At 44.8% G+C, this 24,552-nt stretch overlaps 2 protein-coding genes across 9 annotated transcripts in view; one reads left to right on the top strand and one right to left on the bottom strand.

Annotated features, from left to right (window-relative positions):
* The first annotated feature begins 13,706 nt into the window (after nt 1-13,706).
* Nucleotides 13,707-23,036, top strand: AKTIP (AKT interacting protein). 6 transcript variants are annotated; one of them, XM_061387205.1, is made up of 10 exons: nt 13,707-13,794; nt 16,435-16,548; nt 17,728-17,933; nt 20,020-20,084; nt 20,169-20,269; nt 20,774-20,862; nt 20,938-21,036; nt 21,129-21,236; nt 22,011-22,071; nt 22,235-23,036. In XM_061387205.1, exons 2-10 carry the CDS (start codon nt 16,507-16,509, stop codon nt 22,343-22,345), a joined length of 882 nt encoding a protein of 293 aa, XP_061243189.1. In that variant the 5' UTR covers nt 13,707-13,794; nt 16,435-16,506; the 3' UTR covers nt 22,346-23,036. The 6 variants fall into 6 exon arrangements, with proteins under 6 accessions (XP_061243189.1, XP_061243193.1, XP_061243188.1 ...); XM_061387209.1 differs by lacking the exon at nt 13,707-13,794 and adding an exon at nt 13,906-13,993 and having other exon boundaries at nt 22,238-23,036; XM_061387204.1 differs by lacking the exon at nt 13,707-13,794 and adding an exon at nt 13,906-13,993.
* The window catches only part of RBL2 (RB transcriptional corepressor like 2), a 51,206-nt gene continuing 44,845 nt past the window's right edge, over nt 18,192-24,552 (bottom strand). For 2 of the 3 annotated variants that reach the window (XM_061387201.1, XM_061387203.1), the window contains one exon: nt 23,092-24,547. In XM_061387201.1, the coding sequence (XP_061243185.1) occupies nt 24,377-24,547 (171 nt within the window). In that variant the 3' untranslated portion in view covers nt 23,092-24,376. Of the gene's footprint in view, nt 20,831-23,091; nt 24,548-24,552 lie in introns of those variants that run through there. The other variant, XM_061387202.1, reaches the window with a different exon arrangement.

Raw genomic sequence — 24,552 nt, 5'->3', positions numbered from 1 at the left:
AAATGAGGGACAAAAGTCACATCATCATCTCAATAAATGCAGAAAAGCCATTTGACAAAATTCAGCACCCTTTTATGATTAAAAAAAAAACCCAACTCTCAACAGATCAGGTATAGAAGGAATTTACCTTAACAAAATAAGGCCATGTATGAAAAATTCACAGCTAACATCATACCTGGTGGTGAAAACCTGAAAGACCTCCTTTTTAGATTGGGAGCAAGGCAGGCACGCCCACTTGCCACTTCAATTCAACGCAGCACTAAAAATCCTAGCCAGAATAATTAGGCAAAAGAAAGAGGGAAAACTAAAGAAAGACATCCAAATTGGAAAGGAAGTAAAATCACATCTCTTTTGTAGATGGCATGATCTTATGTGTAGAATATGCTAAGCATTCCATTGAAAAACCGTTAGAAATAAGTGAACTCAGTAAAGTTGTAGGATAGAAAACCAACACAAAAATCAGTTGTATTCTGCAAAACAACAGAGTCAGAGAAGGAGCTGAACACAGGTGAGTCAGTAGCAATGGCTAGATTACTTGGAGCCTCTTAGGCCTTTAGTTGACCTGAGACGGGAAACTGCGGGAGGTTTGAACAGAGAATGATGTGGCCTGACTTGAGACTGAATGTGCTAACTGCACCTGCCGTGTTGAGGACAGACTGAGAGGAGGCGGGGGAAGCCAGAGCCCAGTGGGGAGGCTGGTGCCCTCATTCAGATGAGAGAGGTCATCCAGATCATGGTGGCTGGGACCACATCGCAGTGGGGTGGAGTCATAGTGGAGTGGAGTCATAGCAGTGGAGGCGTGTGAATGGCTTAGGGATTATCTGTTCAGTGGCATAATTCTTTGCCCCTCTTCCTCTCTGTGTGTGTGACCTTGCATTTTGCCACTGGGTGATATTTCTGGTCAGCAAGCAATAGCAAGACACCCTCTAATAGCAAGACAGCACAGCCAAGGAGCTGTGGCTGTGTTAAGTCACCGTGGCTCTTCCAGGAGGGAAGAGCTAGGGGAGCACTCCCACGGTGGGTGTAGACAGGGCCTCCTACTGCAGCTCATGCTGGGATTTAAGATAGAAAGACCCCAGCAGACCCAGATACAGGCTGTGAAGATGTGGATGGATGGCGGTTTCAAACCTTCCTGGAAGTTGGGATTTCCCCAGCTGACCCCAGTGGGCTCATCACCTGGCTTATTCAGCTTTAGGGAAGGAGCCTGCCCATACCAGCAGACCAGGGCAACCAGTGCAGCCTCCACTCATCAGTGATTAAGATAAATATCTGTCCTGAGAAGCCGGATCACGTGACCCTCAGGTGATGGCCTAACTCTTGAGTGACTGGGATCACCGGGAATGCTGCATCGCCTACGGACACCTCTGCTCCCGAGTTTCTACCTTAACACAAACCTGATGCCCAGTTGATCACCGTCGTCCTTTGTCATGCGGGCATATTTGGGCTGGCCTTTTCCTCAGCAATGTTGCAGCCCTTGAACTATGCAAGTGTAGAGCCTTGGAGAGGGGGTGCGGCAGTCGCCTGCTCATCCCAGCCCCCAATTTCTCCTGATTCCTTCCCCCCACCCTTCATTCCCCAGACCACCTTCCCTGTAGGATAGAATCGGTCAGCGTGCTCTGGGTCAGTGCCGGAAACGCCACCATGAGCATTTCATCTCTAATTTTGGGCTTTGGGTCCCAGACTGTGCAGAAGGATTCAGCTTTCTGTAGTCATTCATGTTTTAGGGAATAAAGATTCCAACTTCTGGTTTTGATGGGGGTGAGAGGAAGGTAGTTGTACAGGGATAACATCAAGCCCAGGAATACCAGTGGAGAGTTGCTGGGGGGCAAAGGCATGACCTTTCTTCGGTGAGGCAGCCCTGGGGAATGGCTTCTGGAATAATACTCACAGTGTGTTATTCAAGGCATCTTCGGTGAAAGTTTCAGTAAAAATCTCTCTTTTGAATCCGTTTCTTATCTCTGGGGACTTGATGGAGATGTTGAGACTATTAAGCAACTTTGTGTAAGGGAAACATAACTCTTTTAGCTGTGACTTTTTTCAAGAATCCTGATGTAGGCACTGGGTTTCAACAGCAGGGGCCTATTTAAAATGTACACGTAGTATTCTCTAAAACAAACATCCTCCGGTAAATTAATTCCTGCTTTGCTGCATGCATTCTTCCCATTGGCCACCAGAGGGCACTCAACCCTCCACCAGGAGGTGCTAAAGTCAACCCCCTTTGGATAATTTGCTCACCCAGCACCTTCCCTGGCTTGAAGCTGTATTTGGTGAAGCAGGGCAAGGTTTGCCAGCTAGTGTCAACTGAAAAGGAAGGGCATATACATGGTGTCAGGAGAAACTGCTGCCTGTTACTAGAGAAAATACAAATATATTCATATGAACCCACTAGGATATACAGTAACAGTCTCTGCTGTCGCCTTTGTTTAGAGTCACATTGGCACAGAAAGCAGCAGTGCACCAGGCTTTACTGTTCCTTCACGCAGTCTTCATTTTCCCTACTCTGCACATTAAGGAATGTTTGGTACCTTGAGGCATCAAAAAGAGAAAAGTGAGTGTCCTTAAGGTTTACAGTGTATCAGTTAGCAGGAACCTAAGGCCAGGCTTGGCTACAGGTGGAAGTAGCAAATGTTCAAATGTGAATTGCATACACATAATCCTTAAGAGGGCCCCTTCTTCTCCTAACAGTTGCTAGCACCGCAGTCACCCTGTTCCACCTGATGTCTTCTGAGCCACGTTCAGTTCCTTTTTTCAACTGGACTCAGCTTAGCTGGCGGACTTCTCAGGTGGCTCAGTGGTAAAGAATCCACCTGCCAATGCAGGAGATACAGTAGACGTGGGTTTAGTCCCTGGGTCAGGAAGATCCCCTGAAGAAGGAAGTGGCAACTGCTCCAGTATCCTTGCCTGGAAAATCCCATGGACAGAAGAGCCTGGTGGGCTGCAGTCTGTGGGTTAGCAAAGAGTCAGACACGACTTATTGAATAAACCACCACCACCACAACTAAGCTGGCAGTAAGTACCACAAATACTTAATGCACGTGGCACATAGCAAGTGTGATTTATGGCCTCATTGATATTTGTGAGGACAGAAGTCATTGACAGGAAGTCAGCCTTAAGAGTGAGAAGTAGTAATGGCCAAAATATCCAACGCCTGTTGCTGCTGCTGCTGCTAAGTCGCTTCAGTCGTGTCCGACTCTGTGCGACCCCATAGACGGAAGCCCACCAGGCTCCCCGTCCCTGGGATTCTCCAGGCAAGAACACTGGAGTGGGCTGCCATTTCCTTCTCCAGTGCATGAAAGTGAAAAGTGAAAGTGAAGTCGCTCAGTCGTGTCCAACTCTTCGCGACCCATGGACTGCAGCCTACCAGGCTCCTCCGTCCATGGGTGTCGGGAGCCGGCGTGAGGAGCTCCACCCGTGGCAAAGGTCATGAGGAAGGAGGCTCGGCATACGCAAAGGCGGGATCGAGCCTCAGGAGTCCCCCTGGATATTCTCGAGAATCTACCCCCCAAAACCAGAGTCTGCCTACTTTACTGCTTTGTGCTCTCACCTCTGACTTTACTGGGGGCTGTCCCTCACCACCATCTCTCTCTCTCTGATAAAGAGTTAACTTACAGCTCCAGTTAATAAAGTTCCTGGGCATTAGGAGTGTTTAAATCCAAACCCCTTAGATAGTTCTCTAACTCGCCTGACAAGTTTACCCAGACTCCTATAGCTATGCATACGATTGTTTACAGTCTCTTAGCCTGGAGAGGCACGGGAAGCTTAAGATATTCAAATAGCTTAGAGCCTCTCAGAGAGTTAGAAACTGTCAAAATAAAACTAGTAAAAGATTTCATTGATGAGCCAATGCTTGCTGCCAAGTTTCCACATCCCCTGTATTGTATCCTTAAATGTGTATTTATTAATACAGTTGGTATGTAGAAAAAATAAGTAGTGGCCTTGGTGTTAGCAACTTTAGACCCTTAAGGTAATAAATTCTTTCTTTTGTTGTAAACCCATTACACTTCTGTAGGAAGTGCAGTAGGAATGCAACTTTATCCAACACCTTCGGAGGATGGCGCCAGACCTTAAAATAATTACTCTTAGAGAAAATAAGTCTTAGGGTTGACAAACCTTTGTCAAGAGTCATAAAATGTTAATAGGCCTTCTGGCCAGAAGATGATGTAAATCACCTAAACCATTTGTATACGATAAATTTGCAGCAAAGAAACCCTGGTTTTGATAAGGATCAAAGACTGCTAACTTTGCATGATTTTACATCCCCTATTATCCTCTATGTGCAACTTAGGGTATAAAAGCCCCTGTTGAAAATAAAGCTATGGGCCTTGCTCACCAAAGCTGGGTCTCCCCATGTCATTCTTTCTTTTTACATTCCGGCTGAGTCTGCATCTGGAGCATGGAGGTCCTCTGCGACCATTTATTTGCCTGGGCTTCTAAGACCCACTCGAAAAGGTGCCTAAGGTGGGGCACCTTCCGCTATTCGAGAGGGCGCCTGCGGCCTCCGTGGTCAGAGCTAACTTGATGTCACAGGTTATATTGATTTTCCGCGTAAACCAAGCTACTCAGCCTCTTTTCTCCACTGAATTTTCCTGCTGAGCTATCTTCATTTTATTACTCTTTATATCTTTGATAAATATTTAAATAAAACTATTGTATCCAGTGAAACTCGCCGAAGCCATCTCCCCTTCGAATACCCTGGATCAGCCGGGGCTGGACCTCGGCAAGTGGTGCCCGAACCAGGCTTCTAGTCAGGTAATCCCCCTAATTGTGCAGTTTTCTGACGGCTAGGACCCCACTCAAGGGTGCCCGGGACCCCCCTTCATAAGATAGGTAGGGTAAAGAAGGGTGGGAAGTAGTGAAATCTTTTCGAAGAGAAAAGTAGAAAAGATAGTAGATTTTCCTGACACGGGTAACAATGAAACTAAAGAACGCCAACTCCTTATACAAATAATCTTGAAACTGTTAAAAATATTCTCAAAAATATCCAGGGAGACTCCTGAGGCTCGATCCCGCCTTTGCGTATGCCGAGCCTCCTTCCTCATGACCTTTGCCACGGGTAGAGCTCCTCACGCCGGCTCCCGACACATGGGATTTTCCAGGCAAGAGTACTGGAGTGGGGTGCCATTGCCTTCTCCGAATGCCTGTTACTAGAGAAAAGTACGTTTCCAAAATGGAAACTTCAAATTTTACTACTATTTACACTGCTAGAGAGTCAAGCAACTTATATTAACACAGACAATATTTCTGTTTTTAATTGTTCACACACAATCATTAGGATGCAATTCTGCTAAATCAGGAGTTCAAGGAGTCAAAATAAACTCCTCCCCCACAAAGTACTCCTGCCAGAAATGCTAAATCTAATCAGGTATTTGGCCCTTATTGTATTCGAGAAATACAGAGATAGGACTTCCCTGATGGTCCAGTGGTTAAGAATCCACCTGTCAATGCAGGGGACACAGGTTCAATCCCTGATCCGGGAAGATCCCATATGCTATGGAGCAACTGAGCCTGTGCCCAACTGCTGAGTCCATGTACTGCAACTCCTGAAACCCGAGTGCCTAGAGCCCGTGATCCACAAGAGAGGTCACTTCAATGACAAGCCCACACCCCCTCAGTGAAGAGTAGCTCCCACTCGCTGCAACCAGAGACAGCCCACATGCAGCAAGGAAGACCCAGCACAGCCAAAAGTAATCAATCAATCAGGGGTAGAGGATCAAGGTGAATAAAATCACGAGAAACCCATCCTGGTCTGTTCCAGAGGTCCAAGTTATAGGGGCAGGAGGAAGAATTGTTCTGTAACAGCGATTAAAGAGACAGAGCAACCAAGCACAGTGAATAAATCTTGATTGGATCGTGGCTTCAGAAAATGACAATTAAAGCATTTTTATGATATGTGACAATAAGGACAATTTAAATAGGTATGGGCATGCAATGCGGGTAGGAATTTAGAGCATTTTCTCAAGTGTGACTGTGGCCCTGTAGGCAGGGGAATGCCCTAGACCTTAGGAGATACATGCCGAGGTACCTAGGAGTGAAGTTCACGATGACCTCAGCTTATTTTTTTTAATTGAAATATAGTTGATTTAAAATATGAAAGTTTCACGTGTTCAACATGGTGATTCAATATTTTTATAGATTGTGCTTGTGCTTAGTAGCTCAGTCGTGTCCGACTCTTGGTGACCCCGTGGACTGTAGCCCACCAGACTCCTCTGCCCATGGGGATTCTCCAGGCAATAATACTGGAGTGGGTTGCCATGCCCTCCTCCAGGGGTCTTCCCAACCCAGCGATCGAACCCAGGTCTCCTGCACTGCAGGCGGATTCCTTACCATCTGAGCCACCAGGGAAGCCCTCTTTTTTTTCTTTCCATTTAAAGTTATTACAAAATAGTGGCTGTATATCCTTGTGCTATATAATATATCCTTGTTGCTTATTTTTTATATAAAGTAGTTTGTATCTCTTAACCCCCTACCCTTTCTTGCCCATCCCCCTTTCCTCTCCCCACTAGTAACCACTAGTTTGGTTTCTATATCTGTGAGTCTGTTTCTATTTTGTTAGATTTATTCATTTATTTCATTTTTTAATTTCCACATATAAGTCACATCATACAGTATTTTTCTTTCTCAATGGGACATATTTCACGAAACATAAAACCCTCTAGGTCTATCCGCATTGTTGTAAATGGCAGAATTTCATTCTTTTTTTAAAGGATGAGCAATATTCCATTGAATGGGTGTCTATATATACACATATATACATTCCATTGTATATATACACACACACGCACCCTATATCCTCTTTATCCATTCACTTGTTGATGGGTACATGGTTGCTTCCACATCTTCGCTGCTCTAAATGATGCTGCTACGAACACTGACATGCATATATCTTTTTAAACAGGTGTTTTCATTTTCTTCGCATATAATGCCCAGGAGTGGAATCTGTGGATCACATGGTAGCTATATTTTTATTTTCTTAAGGACTTGCCACCACTTTGCATAGTGGACTCTGGCTCCATTTGGTCCGCATCTTTGCCAACATTTGTCATTTGCAGACTTTTTGAAGACTGCCATTCTGACGGGTGTGAGGTGATACCTCATGGTGGTTTTGACTTGCATTTCTCTCATGATTAGCTACAGTAAGCGTATTTTCATTTGCCTGTTGGCCATCTGTATATCTTCTTTGAGAAAATGTCTATTCAGGTATTCTATCCATTTTTTAAATCAGGGTGCTTGTTTTGATATAGAGTTTTATGAGCAGTTTTTAGATTTTGGATATTAATGCCTTATCCATCTCATCTACCAATGTTTTTTCCCATTCGGTAGGTTGCCTTTTGTTTTGTTGATCGTTTCCTTTGATGAGCAGCAGTTCTCAAATTTAACAAATTTAGGTCCCATTTGTTTACAGTTTGCTTTTGTTTCTTTTGCCTTAGAGACAGATCCAAAAAATATCGCTACAATTTGTGTCAAAGGGTATTCTGCCTATATTCTCTTCTAGGAGTTTTATGGTTTCAGGTTTTGCATTTAGGTCTTTAATCTACTTCGAGTCTTTTGGTGTACATGGCGTGAGAAAGTGTTCTATTATCAGTCTTTTACGCGCAGCTGTCCTGTTTTCCCAGAACCACGCATTGAAGAGATTGTCTTTACTTCAGTGTATATATTCATGCCTCCTTTGTCACAGACTAACTGACCATTTTATACTGTTCATGGGGTTCTCATGGCAAGAATTGATCTTTAGTGTGTGCATTTATTTATGGCTCTCTATTCTGTTCCATTGATCTCTGCATCTGTTTTTTTGTGTGTGTGTGCTGGTACCATGGTGTTTTGATTACTGTAACTTCATTGTATAGTCTGAAGTTGGGGAGCATGATACCTCCAACTTTCTTCTTTTTTCTCAAACTTGCTTTGGCAGTCCAGGGTTTTTTGAGGTTCTATAATGGCTGCCCCCCTCAGAAGCCACTCTGGGTCCAAGCCACCTTTGCCCCTCACAACCGAGCTCTCCCCTTGGCCTCTGCAGCCCTCCCCCTACTGTGGAACTGTGCTGCAGAGCGGGCAGGGCCGGTGTGGATGCTCAGCTTAGGCTGAGCTGAGTGCCAGGGTGAGTGCAAGAAACCTGCCAGCGTCCCAGGCAGTTTCAGTCTGCCCTCCCTGCCCTGTTCTTGGAGCAAGCAAACACATATGCAGTCCTCACAGGTGGAGTCCCAGCTTCCCACAGCCTACCTGTTAGCCCTACCAGCCTTCCAGCCAGCCAAATGGACTCATCTCCCTGGAGTCGGACCCACTCCCCCAGGGCTGGTGTGGCCAATATGTGGCTTAAACTGCTTACTCCCCTGGGAGGACCTCAGCCCATGTAACCCCCCTCCTCTTCTGAGTCCTCTCCCAGGGGCACAGGTCCTGACCTTGATGGGTTCTCTTCCCTTCCTACCCAGGTCCATGTGGATCTTTTTTTACAGCCTCGATTGAACAAATCTTTCTGCCAATTTCCAGTTTTCAATGAGAATTGCTCCACATGTAGATGTATTTGTGGGGGGAGGTGAGTTCCCCATCTGCCATCTTGGTCTTCCTCTGCAACTTATTTTTAAATGATTCGGGAGGAAAAAATTAGACAGTTAAAGGAAATACAGCAGAACTGTTGCACCATTAATATGTTGTTGAACCTGGGTGGTGAGTTTAAGGAGAGTCCTTTCACTCTACTTTTCTGTATGGCTGAAAATTTTCATAATAGAAAGTTGGGACATAGAAACGAGAGTGACAACATCATTTACTTTGGGTGGCAGACTCTCAAAATCACTGGGACTTCTTGGCTTTCACAGATCTCTATTTACCTATTGTAAGAAAGAAAGGCGTCTATGTTAGGAACAGTACTTTGCCCACAGCAGACCCTGAATTATCAATATTTATTAATGGATGAATATTGCTTTCTCTTTTTTCCTTTTCTGAAATCTACCACTCTGGCTAAAACTAACCTTAAAGCCTTTATCATCTCTCCAAATGCTTTGAAACTGCAGAGTTGAGGTGATTTTTCATACAATGCCAATCAGAGAACAGGAGTTCTTGTGGCTGGCGGAATAGCCAGGAGCACGCTAAGAGAGTGGGTGGTAATTTGCAGTGTCATGCCACGTTCAAAGCACTTTTTGGTTTATAAAAGAAAATCAGTTCTCTTCTGGCCCTCTATGAACTGCAGTGTTGTATACTGATTGCTTTTCCTTAAGGTGTAAATACTCACAGAGTAGTATTTACTCCGTTATTTACTGACAGTCTGTCAGCTACTCTGATTTAGATTTGAAATATTGTATTCTGTAAAATTCATCTATCTATTTCATCTATCCAGTAATCCAACCATCCACTCACTAATTTATTCATGAGTCAGGAGTTATAGTAACTAGGTCAGGGAAGAAAATGGGATGCAGCCCGAAACTAGAAGCACATTTGTGATGTTATAAGCGAAAATTGTCATGATCGGTAAGGATGTAGAAAGGATAAAAGCCACACCATCCTCTATAGCAGTTTCTCAAATTTAAATCATTGTCAAAAATTTCTGCCATATCTGAGGGTCATTAACTAATAATACTTAATATCCTCCCTTAAACCTATTCACTTTAAAAAAGAGATTACTGTGGTCTCAGCCTAAACATTCCTATCCATAAAGTCTTGGTACTGATGTGTTGTTGCATTTTTCTCTGATGTATTAAAATAAACACACAGTTATATAATCATCTCATGTATCTTTAACAATAATCACGTAAACGGTGATATACATACCATATTATATAGGAATCTGCCTTTCAGAAAAGGATTTAGGAGGTAAATGGAGTGAGCTTAAAATACTGGTTCATGTATATGAAACACATTTCAACTAACCATCATTTGGCCCTTTCCTTCTGTTCAGGCCTTCCTTTAGTAGTAAATCGGTGATCTAAACTGGCTTTGTACAGTTAATTTCCCAGAGACCAAAAGAAAAATGGACTCAGTGAATATTTTGCTTATTAGAACATGAGCAGGAGTCCTGACTACTCATAGAGATCACACGTCTACTGAAGTCTTGATGCAATAATTCTTTTTAAATCATTTAAAATTCTTTAAACCTGTTTTAAGTTTATTATTTATTATTTATTTATTGGTTATGTGGCATGCAGGATCCTAGTTCCCCAACCAGGGACCAAACTCATGCCTCCTGCATTGGGAGCACGGAGTCTTAACCACTGGGCCACCAGGGAAGTCCCAAGAATTCATCTTTTGACACAAATATCAGATATGCTCCAAAAGGTTAGACTAATGAATATAATATGAAGTGATTAAAAATGTTTTACAGGTAAGGTTTAGGGTCAGTAGCTTTTTTATTTTTTCTTAGTACTTATATCTTATTCTTGAAGAAATGGTACCTCAAGGCTACCTTTTCATTTCCCTTTAAATAAATCATCCTCATTTTCATAATCAGCTCCTTTCTTGGTGCAGATCTGGGGGCATGCAGGTTGGTCAGTATTTTAAATATACTGTAGTTACTTCTAAAGGAAATCAGTCCTGAATATTCATTGGAAGGACTGATGCTGAAGCTGAAACTCCAATACTTTGGCCACTTGATGTGAAGAACTGACTCATTGGAAAATAACCTGATACTGGGAAAGACTGAAGGCAGGAGGAGAAGGGGATGATAGAGGATGAGATGGTTGGATGGCATCACTGACTGGATGGACATGAGTTTATGCAAACTCTGGGAGTTTGGTGATGGACAGGGAAGCCTGGTGTGCTGCAGTCCATGGGGTTGCAAAGAGTCGGACATGACTGAGCGACTGAACTGAACTGAGTTGCTTCTGAACTGAACTTGTCAAGGATCTGTTTCATACCCACCACAGGCAGGCATTGTACTGGATGCTGGGGAGGCCAGGAACAATGAAACAGACATGGTGCCTGCTTCACAGAGCTTACTATATAGTATAAAGATAGATACTAACAAGTCATCTCCCACATAGACAGAAAATTGCCCTCAGGAAGTGGTGAGACATGTGTTGTTGTTTAGCTGCTGTGTCCCGACTCTTTGAGGATGGTGCAGGCAAAGGGAACACCCAAGCCCCCTCTTGCGGTGGGGCAGACTGGGAGAGCATCACACGTCCAAGGAATTAGAAGAAGGTGAGTGGCTGGAGCCTGGGGCCTATGGGGCTGGACAGATAGGCCCTGCCAGGCCAGGCCCACGGTGACTATGTTGCCCCAAGAACAGGAAACCACTGAAGGGAAGGATTTCTCAACAAAAATCAAGGCTCTGTTAGCCAAGAAGAAGGAGGAAATGGTTAACAATACACAGGCAAGAGAACTTAAAGAAACACCCCCAAACATTGCCTAACTGAAACCGAACTATTTCCCCATCCCTCCACCCCTGCAAACAGCATGGCTTTTACTGTTTCTCATCTTAGTGAAAGTCCTCACCATTCATCCAGTAGCTCAAGTCAGAATCTAGGCTTCTTCCATGACAGTCTTCATCCCCGTATCTAATCCATGGGCAAGTCCTGACTTGTCCATACACCTCTTGAATATCTGAACTCATTCACTTCTCCATCTTCACCATCAAATTCATGCAGCTGTCTCTTGCTGAACTACTACAATGTTTTCCCAAGTGCTCTCATGACCCCCACAGTCTGTTCTCCGGGCAAAGCTGTTGTTGTTCAGTGACTCAGTCATGTTCGATTCTGCGACGCCATGGGCTATAGCCCACCAGGCTCCTCTGTCCATGGGATTTTCCAGGCAAGAATACTGGAGTGGGTTGCCATTTCCCTCTCCATGAGCCTTTTCAAAATACAAACCAATCATGTCACTCCTCTGCCTAAAGGCCAGGGATCCAGGGTAAATCTTGCTGAGGCCCTAGCCAATCGTGGCAGACTCATTCCACTTGACCTTGATTGGTTTTGTTGTGGGCAGAGACTGGCGTGTGACTTTTTCTGGTCACTGAAACGAGAGCATTGCTTCTGGGGAGCTTCTGGGAAACGTATCTTTGCTCTGTGGAAGAGACCCGTGGAAGAAACAGGTGCTCTCTGTTTTGCTAGCCATTGTCACACCTGGGTGTGTCTAAGGAACCATCCAGGCATTGGAAGGAAAGCAGTGCCTGAAGTCCAGACTGCCACCACCGGACCCTGCCCTCCCATATGAGGCAAATCTCCTTGCTATGCAAGTCGATTGGAGTTGGATTTTCTGGCGTGTGCAGCTATAAGGATTCTGATATGTGTCTGAAGCATCCAGTGCCAAATGGATGCTGAAGCTCAGTGGAGAGGTCTGAACTGGAGAAACATATGTGAGTCCTTGGTGAAGCTTAGGGAAGAGATGAGATTGTCAAGGAGAAGGGTAGAAGGTGGGATCAGAAAAAAAGTTCAGGAAAGAATGATGAGACTGCCAAGAAGTTGAGGAGGGATTGGGTCAGAGAGGTGCCAAGGGAGATCACCTGTGGTCAGGAGAAAGGACTTCCTGCTTCTCTTCCTCTTTATATTGACTGGCACTAATAGTAAGGGCATTACAACATTCCCCAGTGTGTTTTAACTGGACAAACGGAAGTGGCTCAGGAATGTTCACTAGAGGAGGAAGTTGGATTTCAGAACCAACCCTTGGGGTTAGGAGCGTTTGGCTGTTTGCCATTTAACAAGAAGGTCATTTTACCAGAATGTGAAAGGCCACCAAAAATTGAACAAAACAGCCAGATCAGAGAACATTTCTCCTCTTCTGAGTATAAGATCCCGAGTTAGGTGGGGATTGGAAAAGCAACCCAAGAGTAGGCACCATTCTAAGAAAAGCCTCGGAGGTGTGAAAACCAAGGGCAACCGCCACAGAATGAGGCCGGAGAGAAACGTGGGAAATGAGATGGGAATATGGGAATGAGGCCAGCACAGGGTGTGCCTTGTGAATCAGATGGCTGCGTTTAGACTTTATTCAGTCTGAAACGACTCCCGTGAAAGGGGTTAGATGTAGTGAAGATGTTCCAGATCACCTTTGTTAGGTAAAAAAATAAAAATTTAAAAATCAGAGGACCAGGAGCTTCGTTACCGTGCAAGAGGTTCTCAAACTTCAAGGCATACCCGAATCGCCAGAGGAACTTACAACAAATGTAAATTCCTGGTACTCATCGCCCCTCGGATTCGGATTTTATAGGTCAGGTCCGATAGGTACACTTTTAAAAAGCCCTTCTGGCAGCCAGGCTACTGCCATGGGGTGACTTGGGAGTTTAGTCCCATTTTCTGTACCTATGCGCTCCTCTATTCTTTGACATAGAAAACGGGCATTTCTCAAGGATACACCAAGCGTTCTCCTAAGTTCTCCCAACCTGACAGCGGCCCCAGTCCCTCCCACTGCGGGCCGGCCAGACCCGAGTGGGCCAGACGTGGCGGTCTCCGGAGACCGAGGGACGAGCGAGGGCGGGCACCGGGCGGTTGGGCGGCGGCCGGCCCCGCCCCCAGGCTCGTTGTTCGGGACCCCGGCTCCGCGACCCTACCCAGCCCTGACTCAGGTTTGGGAAACCCGCAGTCACAGCCTTCCCGACTAGCAGCGGCGGCCGCGCACAGGCCCGTGGGCGGGTCTCAATGGTAACTGACAGACGCTGTGACCAATTATGTCCGGGCACTTGTTTCCGCCCCCTCCCCGCTAAACACCCCACCACCGCCGCCTCCCCCGCAGGGACAGATACTTCCGTGACTGACGTTTCTCTCCGGGCGCTGTTACGTAAGGGGAGGGTCAAGCGCGGCCCCACCCGAGCCGAGCAGATTTGATTGGCAGGACCTAGAGCCACCGCCTCAACGCCCCCGGAAGAACGTCTTTGACCGACAGGTATAGGAACCACTCTGCCCCGCGAGGCTGGGCGGAAGCATCCGGGCCCTGGTGCTGGGCTGCGGGGCGGAGCCGGAGGCTGAGAACAGGGCCGGGCGGGGCGGAGAGTAGGCAGGGGCTGGGCTGGCGCTGCGGCCAGAGATGCTGTGGGACTGCGACGGCGCTCAGCCGCTGGGAGCACTGCATTGAAAACACCGAGGTGAGGTGCGCTGCCAGGCTGTGGTAGGTGCTCGAGGGCCGTGGAGTCCTCATACCCGGGCCGCCAGCGTCCTCAGGCCCGGCATTTGCCGGGGGTTCTAGACTGTAGCGACGGCGGCCGCGCTGGGACACGGGGGCGGGGCCGGGCACCTGTCCGCGTTTGCAGGCACCTGCTACGCCGGCCGCCGCCGACCCCCGGGCCTGGCACTGAGGGCTGACCGGGAGCCGGGCCGGGCCGGTCTGAGGAGGGGAGGCGGGCCGGGCCGGCTCGCCCCGTCCGGGGCCTTCCCTCGTTGCCCGGCTCCGTCCCTGCTTCCAGCTTGAGGGTAGCGTCCGAGGACCGCAGTCCCTTCATCCGAGGGTCTCGCGGGCCCGGGGCCGGCCTCGAGCTAACAGCGAGGACAGGGTTTGGCTCCTGCCTTACATCATCCCGAGACAGGTTTGTCCAGATTCCCTACGTGCGCGGAGATGGGTTTACGCCCCGGGCGAGGGTGCTCGTCCCGGCTGTCCCCAGAGATCCGGGGCCGAGGCAGTTTTCATCTTCTCCCTGGGTCCTCCTCTGCCACCTCTTAACGTGTGATTTAAGTCTGTTCGGGATGATGTGCCTGTTTAGGCATAGGAGGTAGCACCGCCTGTCTCAAGTTTTGGCTCAGTACACGTGCGGATAATTCGTATAGGCTAAGCTACGACTTCTCAGCTGTATGATATTAAGAGACAGTCTTTTGTTGTTTGTACGACCAGATCAGCAGAGATTTTTAAATTGTTTCGGGATGACTAGGACCTGTCCTGTGTTTTCTTCCATCTGTGTCACATCTTGGAAAAATGCTGTACCTGCCCAGTAGACATCTATTAAATGATGTAGTTACTCCTGAAAAGCGTGCTGCAGTTTCTCTAGGTGATTATGTCGTTGCTGGAAACAAAGGCAGTAGTAGACAATACCTCCTTCTTAAAGACAGGAGGAACCTGGGGGTAAGTTTGATTAATATTTGATTCTTAAAGGCAAAGTCATAGAATTACTAGGTATTAGACTTGGAAGAGACCTTACAGGTGAGTAATCCACCCCAGTCAATTTACGTGGTGGTGAGCACTGTGTTCCAGGGGAACAGGGTTCCCCTGTCAAATTAGGTCTGACCCAGCGGGCGGGTGCTGCCCATTACTCTGGATCTGAAAACCGTGTTTTCATTCGCACCAAACAGGAACATTTACCCCCACTACAGTTTTGGTGCCCTGCCATTTTGGCTTGTATAATAGTCACCAGGTTTGCAGAGAGCTCTCAGCAATAAGTTGCTACTTACTGGGCTTAAGTCATTAGGTAAGTGGAAGAACCAGAACCCACATTCTTTTAATTATTGGGTGGCACTGTATTTTGGAAAGCAGAACAGCAGTAATGGGCACTGGCAGGATCAGAGGCCCACCTGTGTATGAGCTCAGCAGGAAACAAATTGTTGCTGAATGGGGGACATTTGGCACATCCTACTATAATGACTTGCTTATAAATTTGGTAAAATACTGTTTAAGCTCTGACCTTTTTCACCTTCAGCCTTTTGATTGGTGCAAGTAGGAATTGAGCAGAGCTCTGTTTTAAACATGATGGAGCCTGGGGAGAATGTGACCAGAGCAGACAAGCTGCTGTCCTTACAGCTCCACTTGCTGCTTCTCCCTTGTATTGTTAGTAAATGACCCACTGACTTTGTGACCTTTAAGACAGGGTTTCTTATCCACTTCATGAAGCCTTGGTGGAAGATGTGTGTTTGTGAAAGGTTTCTTTGGCCCCCTTCTGTTGCTTTTGTACATATTGCTTGGCAATTCCTTAAATGCATAGTCCTGCTGTTTCCACACTTGAAGCAGTTGAAAAGATCGGGTTTTTCTGTGTGTGTGTGGTCCTGTATGGTCCCAACAGGATCCAGTTTTCTGTGTCTCTCATGCTTTGTTTTTGGTTGCTAGTTTTGCTGGAGAGAATCATTCTGTATTTAAGACACTTGTTTAAGACACGTTTAAATCAACTCCCGTGGATCTTCAATTCCCATAACCCTGAGAACTGTGATAGGCCTTTTGTGTCTGTGGGTACAGTGCATTCTGAACCTGGCTTTCCCAGCAGTCGAATGCCTAGATATTCTGCTAGTAGCAACTGTTTAGTCCATATCTTCTGCACTGCTGGCACCAGAGCTGAACTGTGTTACTGAATATTCTGAATCCTGGCCAAAGACTCAGTGCACAGATTCCTGTCGGCATTTAAAGATGGGAAAGAAACTGGAGTCAGAAGAGGGAGGGGGTGTAGAAGGAAACCGTTTCTGAAGGCTTTCTCCCTAGGTTTTTATAACTGCATATTATATAACATTCTATTGTATTTCTGTTTAGAGGTTCAGATTTAGCTCTTAACTATTTCAGAAGTCTTAACTGTTGGTATCAGTATGTTTCTCTGTTTTCCCGTCTCATTTTAAGGTGAAGTGAATTCTGAGGCCAGAAGAATTTGATGACACAGACCACTGAATTTCTTTGTTTGGAGCACACGTTATGAACCCTTTCTGGAGCATGTCTACAAGCTCTGTACGCAAAGTAGGTATAGTTGATGAACTTAGGGAGGAAACCCATTTGTGTCAAAACAGAGGCCAGAATAATCCATATTAAGGTTGCCTGTTGTCTTAGCAGAATTAACTTTGGTTTTCTAGTTTAGGTTTTACTTTTGAGAAATAATTATTTCATTGATTAAAGTCAGCTTCTGAGACCGAGATCACATCTCAGAAACCATTCTGATAATCAAAATTCTGTTATTTTGACTTTTAGGTTATATTCACACATGATGAAATTTGTGACACATATTGTAGGTAGTTTTTCTACAAACTTCAAGATTTCATGGTTAGAGAAGTTTTGGGAAAGGCCAGTCCAATGTGGTCAAGTCAGACTTGAGAGCACTGGTTTAATTTATCTAACTAAAATATCTTGTAAAATAAAATATGTTTTAGGGAAGCTTAAAATATGCAAACAAAAAGAAAATGTCACCCATAATTCCATGTCTAAAAATACCCTTGTAATCTTTTTTTTTTTTCTGTACCTGATACTGTATACATTTTTAATACAGGTGATGATACAGCCTTTGATGGTCTTGGAGCCAAGGAAATACCTGTGGGGTGGTAGTTTAGTCTCTGAATCATTTAGACCTTTGTCTTCGACTAAGAATGACGGTTTATGCTAATGGTAGTCCAAACGTGAAAACCTACCAGTTAGGGACCAGATCAAAATCAGACCCATGCGCGTGAGAGAAGAGGTTCACCCTTTGTTTCTAACCAAAGTGCTGACATCAGGGAGTGACTAATTTCAGTCATTACACTATTTGTTTTGAGATGCTTAGCACCCAATTTCCTACATCTGCATGCCAGGGCACCTTTCTAATCTGGTCTAATTGTGTAGTAACCCCTTGCCCTCTTTCTGGGACCTTGAAGAGAAACCCTTTCTTTCTTTGTTTCATGTAAATCCTATAAATATTGGCTTTGTTGTCTATAGGATACAGCTGATGAATGAGTTTTTCTAATAGTTTATTAGTCTTGCATCAGCTCGATTCTGCTCTCTGTAATAGCTTGCCCACTCAACAGACTTCCAGGTCATCTCGATCACAGTGCTAGAAGGTCCCTGTAAGAGTCATTCCAGCTTTTCAGTCAAGGACTGAAGGGCATCACACTTGGCCTTATGATTTAAGAATCATCCTAACAAATGTTCTCACCACTTCGTCTTGAATAGCGGTCTGATGGTGAAGAGAAGACATTAACAGGGGATGTGAAAACCAGTCCTCCACGCACTGCTCCAAAGAAACAGCTGCCTTCTATTCCCAAAAATGCTTTGCCCATAACTAAGCCTACATCTCCTGCCCCAGCAACACAGTCAACAAATGGCACGCATGCTTCCTACGGACCTTTCTACCTGGAGTACTCCCTTCTTGCAGAGTTGTAAGTTCTGAAACTATCCGGTTAAATTTTGAATGACCCTTAAATGTGAAGAATGAAATTTATTCTGATGGACTCAAGTAAACAGCAGCCATTTAATCTTGACGGTCAAACCCATCCCCCTTCAGTATGAGCCTTAACGTATATAGGATGGACTCTGTCGCTGGCAATGTAATCTTTCTTCACCAAGGCCTCAGTGGTGGTATATAAATATCTGCTTCTAAAAGTAACAGTTCTTACTGAGAGCTTGGGTAAGTAAGATTCGAAGACAAATATGTGCTTTAATTTCCATGTCTGTTTTGAAAAGCAAGAGGAGGGAGAAACTGAGATTTATTAAGCATCCAGGAACTTAATTTTGGTCTGCCTTTATATGAGGTGCGGAATTCACCCCCTGAAGAGGTTGTTGTAGAGGGCAGGACGGTGGGAGGGCGGCGCTCTATTCTTTCTTGGGTCAGATGCAGCTGGAGGCTGGTGCTCCATTCTGGCAATCACCCTTAAGAGGCCTCCTGACAGACTGAGAGGCTAGTCCCAGGAGGCAGAGGTCAGGAAGCCTGACCATAGGAGTCAACAGTTGAAGGAACAGGAAGCGCTAACTTGGAGAAAACTTAGAAAGTACTTATTAAAGCTGTCTTCATATATTTGAAGGCCCATCAGTTAGAGGATTTGAGTTATTCTGTAGGACCCCCAACGGCAGAAGTAGGCAGTTGGGAAGTTTTAAAAGATCTGGGCTCCGTGTAAGAACTTGAGTAGTCACAGAAGTCACAGATTGGACTGAGCTTGTACCATCCACAGATTGTGAGGAGATGGGCACCTCTGCATAGCCTGGTAGTGATGAAACAGTGCTTGGCCCATCAGAGGGGCTCACGCAGTGAGTGAGTGCAGATGGCATTTGTTATATTGGTCATTTGTGATATAGGCAGCAAATTTGGAGAATTAATTCTGAATTTCAGTCATTTAAAAATGCCTTTGCCCATGAAGCTGTTTTAAAAGCATCCTCCAATGCCCCCTTTCTTTACTAATGTAATGGTCAGAGGGTCTGAGGCCCCAGTGTGAATGGCTGAGCATGAGCTGGTAGCTTTATAATGGACGCCTGTGTTTGAGGCAAGGCAGTGAGTTGGACAGACTTCTATTGTGGTGTTAAGTCTGCTGTATTAGGCCACAAAATCTGCCTTTCTGGCAAACCTCTGTAGGAGATACATCTGCCATCCACACTGCTGTTGATGCGCTGAGTTTTAGTGATTTAAAAATGGAATAACTACTTTAAAATGATTAAAAAATAAGTGTGGTAGCAAATAGGTAATAAAATGTCAACTGAGATCTAATAAGTTTCTTCTCAGTAAAACTGAGGATTGGCAGGTTAATGTGCTTTAAGGCCCTCAGTTCTCGAGGTCCAGTCACAGCATGACTTGTGTAGGCTCGTGGCTCAGCAGCAGGGAACAGAGCAGAACGACCAGGTCCCAGAAGAGCCAGTGCAGCCTGTCTTCCCTTGTTTCAGCTCCCACCGGCTCCCACGCCGAGGCCTGCAGAGTTCAAGGGCCTGAGTTGGGGGTGAATTCAGGAGCAGAGTACAGTCAGACGCTGCCCATTCACACTTAAAATGACCCCCAAGTGAAGGAAATTCCATGGAATTTTAATGTCTTAATTACCTAAAACTGTACCTTCAAAGAGCTTTTGAATGTGTGTGGGTAAGATCTATTGTCCGTGGTCACAAAAGCAATAACCTTACAAATAACTCTCACTGACCTAAAACTTGATGTCCAGCATTAACTATACAGGTTAGCTTACAAGATGGTGTTTTGGGGAAGCTGATTTCTAGGAGGAAAACTTGACTGTGAATCCCTGCTTGGCTTTCGTTTCTAAATCTGGGGCCCTTATTTTGGCTGTGCTACTCTGCACGCATATGTTATGAAGCCAGTAGACAGACAGCAGTTAGGGCCAGGTGAGAGACTGTGATGACTCCGTCTACGTGGTCAGGGCATCGGTCCCCTTTGAGAACCTGTTCCTTCTTTAAAAGATGAATGTGGGTGGTTTGGTCTGTGTGTGTCCTTCACATCCCTCCAGTCTCACTGTTCTGCTGCTTCTGTTTTAGTACCTTGGTTGTGAAGCAGAAGTTACCAGGTGTCTATGTGCAGCCATCTTATCGATCTGCATTAAGTAAGAAGCATTCCCTCTTTTCATAGCATGTTTGATTCCACTGACGCAAACTTAGCCCTTAACTGTTTCTATTTTGTCCTGCAGTGTGGTTTGGAGTAATATTCATCCGGCATGGACTTTATCAAGATGGCGTATTTAAGTTTACAGTTTACATCCCTGATAACTACCCAGATGGTGACTGTCCAGTAAGTTGGGGATACACTCTGGCTTCATTGCTAGGTCAGTGAGGAGGGCTGAACGGGGCTTTCAAGATGTCTTGGTTCTTTTCCGGACCTCGTAACTTTTATGATTTCAGTTGCCCAGAATGTTCTGTCTATATACTGTGTAGTCCTTTGAGGGGATTTTTTTTTTTTTTGCTTTGTTCCATCTTTTGCCCTGCTGGCTTCTGCCATCAGCTTTGCTTGCTTCTCTGTGCAGGGTGTGCCTTTGAGGCTGGAAGCTGTGGTACAGCACTTGCCATGTGAGTGGTGACTGTTACGCTGTGGTGGAGGAGAGCGACTTTCCCTTTGCTTCACTGCAAAATTCACTTTTACAGGAAAATCGTGAAAGTACTTAAATGTCCTTCTCAAGGCAGCTCTTTGACTTTAAGCAGCAAGACTGCCTTGTCCTGAAGCTCCTTTTACAGCATCTGTGTGTGGTTTAACAAGCGCCGCTGCTCCATTAAAGGCAGTGTCTCTCTCTCACCGCAGCGTCTGGTGTTCGATGTTCCCGTCTTTCACCCGCTAGTGGATCCCGCCTCAGGTGAACTGGATGTGAAGAGAGCGTTTGCAAAATGGAGGTCAGTAAATAGTTGCATGTGGTGATGTAAGCCAGCAAGGGGAAGCCTCAGTCACCCCGCTGTGTTTCCCTTTAGGCGGAACCATAACCACATTTGGCAAGTACTGATGTACGCAAGGCGAGTCTTCTACAAGATCGATACGGCAAGCCCCCTGAACCCAGAGGCTGCAGTACTGTATGTTACTCTGCTTTGTCATTTAAGATACATTTGAAAAGACAGCCGAGGAGGTCGTGTTGGTAACCTTTTGATTTAAACTTTTGACACAGGTACGAGAAAGATATTCAGCTTTTTAAAAGTAAAGTGGTCGACAGTGTTAAGGTGTGCACTGCTCGCTTGTTTGATCAACCTAAAATAGAAGACCCCTATGCAATTAGGTGAGTGGTACATTACCCAGATAAGCTACACTTGGAGTACTGGGCTTCTGTTTTCCAGGTGGCCTTAGAATGGGGATTTAAAAGGAAAGTGAGTCATCTGCTAGCCTGCAACATTTCTAACTTGATTTCTGCTTTACATGGGTGACACTGTGCCAGGAGCAAGCTATGGAGTGACTTTGGTTTCTCAAAGATCCTGGTAATGTGCTTGCTCAAGTGTCAGGACTTTTCCTTCCAATTGGAGCCCCTCTTAAATGGTCATTACCCCATCAACCTACAGATTTGGTGAAAGGAGGGAAACTGATCAGTGTGAGTGAACAGTCCGAATCATGGGTTCCCCGAGCACTGTTAGTGTGTGTTGGGGAAGTGTCTTCAAGAGTGTTGAGAGCTGAAGTGACTTAGCTGTTGGGCAGCATGGGTGTTGCTGGGAGAGAGGAGCGTAGTATAGTGTTCAAGAGCTTGGGGTTTGCAGTTAGACTGGGTGACATCTGCACTTAATTGGCTTTGGTGACCCTGAGCAGTTACTTAATTTTACCGTGTCTTGCTTTCTTCATCTGTAATAGGACATCAGGGGTGGTTGCAAGGCTTACGTGAGCTAACCCAGGAAAAGTGCTCTGTAAGGGATAATTATGTGAGAAAATCATTTAGGTAATGTCTGAAACGTACATACTGACAACTGATTAAGACTGTTCCTTGTTAAGTTCTGTTTGGGGAACGGGCTTAAAAATGGACATTAAATTTCGTGAGCCGTTCTTTAGTGTTTCTCTCTTCCTTAAGCTTTTCTCCATGGAATCCTTCTGTCCATGATGAAGCCAGAGAGAAGATGCTGACTCAGAAAGTAAGTAGATGCCATTTTAGAAATAGGTTCACTTGCTGTTTCCTTTCTAAAGTATATCTTCACTGGTGACCACTGAGTGTACACAGTGGCCTTTGGGGAGACAGACTGGTACGATGCTGAAATCTCCTTATCAGTCTGTATGTCTGTTTTTCATTGTGCCTAGAAGAAGCCTGAAGAACAGCACAATAAAAGCGTTCACGTTGCTGGCCTGTCATGGGTAAAGCCCGGCTCAGTACAACCTTTCAGTAAAGAAGAGAAAACGGTAGCGACTTAAGAGCTGCTGAATCTGGTGCACCACGCACTTTCCTGCTGGACTTCGGCTCCTAAAGCTGACCAATGGCAAAGGACTGCCTGCAGAGTAAAACATTGTGAACAGTGGCTGACGTCAGTGTTGTCCATGTATGCTTAGGTTCTAACAGCAAGTTCTGGAAACCTCTCTTTACGTAATGCATTACTTCTGTCAGAAGTGTCTTTAAGGTGGTTATCTAGTTCAGTACTCCAAATTATTGGGGACCTTGAAGCTTACGTATTTTTTTGAATATAATGCTAAAGGTAAGTTGCATTCATTTAAACTAATGAAGTTAAGCAAAGTTCAACACTACAGTGATTTCTTAATTGGTGGTTTCGGTTGTACATATGTTAGGGTGCAGAGATGAGAGAGAAAGCAGTTTCCATAGCTTATTAGCACTTTCAAGTGGAGGAGCAGTGGAATGAACGAACCTCAGTCTTCAGCTTACTGTGTTACTGATGTACAAACTGCTGTCACTGAGGGACATACTAGGTGAGTGAGAGGAAACCAAAACACTTGTTCTTAGGTGTTTTGTTGTTTGTTTTTTTTTTAAGCAGATTACTGTATTTTTATGGCAGGAGGGAGAAAAAGTGTTAAAACGGTTTCTAATGAAGTCAGAGATTGAAACGATGAATGGCTAGTGTGTTTTGTAGAGACAATAAATCAGTGAATGATTGTTCTTTGTCATTTATGCAGGAAACTACCCTTTTCTCAATATAACTAAACAAAGATTAATTTATAAATGCTTTATTGAAAAATACACTTATTTTCATATAAAATTACAGTAGCAGTATCTTGAGAGGTTTTATAAATATTTTTGCAAAACACTATTCTAAGTGAACAGTGTAAGTTCCATATTTCTTTCAGAGCAATATGAAGTTACCTAGTAACTTTGTTTATACTGATTCAATTTACAATTGAACTTTCTCCCTAATAAGATTATTCATTCAACTTTAAAACTGCTGGAACAATAGTGATTAATAAAGGTATATATAGATAATTCAGTAGCTGTTAAATTAACATTTTCTAATCTGTATAAATGGTACTGTGTACTAATAAAAACCTAAAATTCTCCAATCTATTTTTTTAAACTTCCAGGAACACACCCAAAGATATTTAAAAATACCACCTTAATAAAGACACACGTCTTTTTGGATAACTACCTCCTAAAGGAAGAGGTCATAATTTTTCATAATAATCCCCTTAATTCAACTTGATTTTAAATCTTTACTTAGCCAGGTGATCCCTATCAACAAAAATGGAGAATTTAAAACACTTGCCCAAAAGGTAGCTACTGGGGCTTTAACAATTTTAAAAAAGTACAAAAGCATCAAAGAAGATATTAAGCCTAGAAGTTTTGTACTTAATAAAGTTCACGTTGTAGAAAGTGCCATCGCAAATATACAGCAAAATCTGGGTTACAAAATCATGCTTTTTACAGCCCTAAAGTGCCACTTCTTATACAAGTTCACTCACACATTGCACACTAATCAAAGACTTGTCACACTGCACCACACCTACTGGGGTAGGGAAGAATTACACAAAGGCAACGGGAGACTTGGACTGGTTACCCAGGACCTCCAAATCTGGGCGCTTTCCCAATTTGTTACCTTTTGGGAATGCAATTTCACACTCCTACTAAGTGTTTCAGGACGAAATGCCAAGTTTCACTATGAGGGCCAGGGCTGACCACAAAACAGGAATGAACTGAAATATGGTTCCTCTGCTGGAACACGTTAACAGAGACCTCTTCTACACACGAGTACGCTTCGTTCTCTGCAGTACTTGTAATACTTGGAATAGCTTTGCCAAAGAGTTAAAAAATCCAACTGTGTTGGATTCTAGGCAGCCTTGATGGCAAGCACTGCAAGGTAGGAAAAAAGGCAGTTGGGGTAAGTAAAAATATCCTAAGGATACTGGAAGGATCCAGGAAAAGAGCCCCATCATCTAGCATACATTAAATGTGGCTGCTAAACCGAGTTTGTGAAGAGACAGTTTCAATACAACGGACTAACCTCAGTGGGAACCCCGGTCATTAGCTACATCTTGGAGACGACGTAATAAGGCAGAATGATTTTCTGGGCAGATTCTTTTTGCAGGTGATTCACTTCCATCTTCCAAAAGGATCCCTCTCTTTTTGGTTGGAGTTTCTCCTGTCCGTATCATACTGTTAATTTCTCTCAGTCTCTGGT

Source organism: Bos javanicus, chromosome 18 (genome assembly GCF_032452875.1).
Source record: "Bos javanicus breed banteng chromosome 18, ARS-OSU_banteng_1.0, whole genome shotgun sequence".
NCBI lineage: Eukaryota > Metazoa > Chordata > Mammalia > Artiodactyla > Bovidae > Bos > Bos javanicus.
Note: the sequence above shows the minus strand (reverse complement) of the source record. Positions and strands in the feature narration are given on the sequence as shown.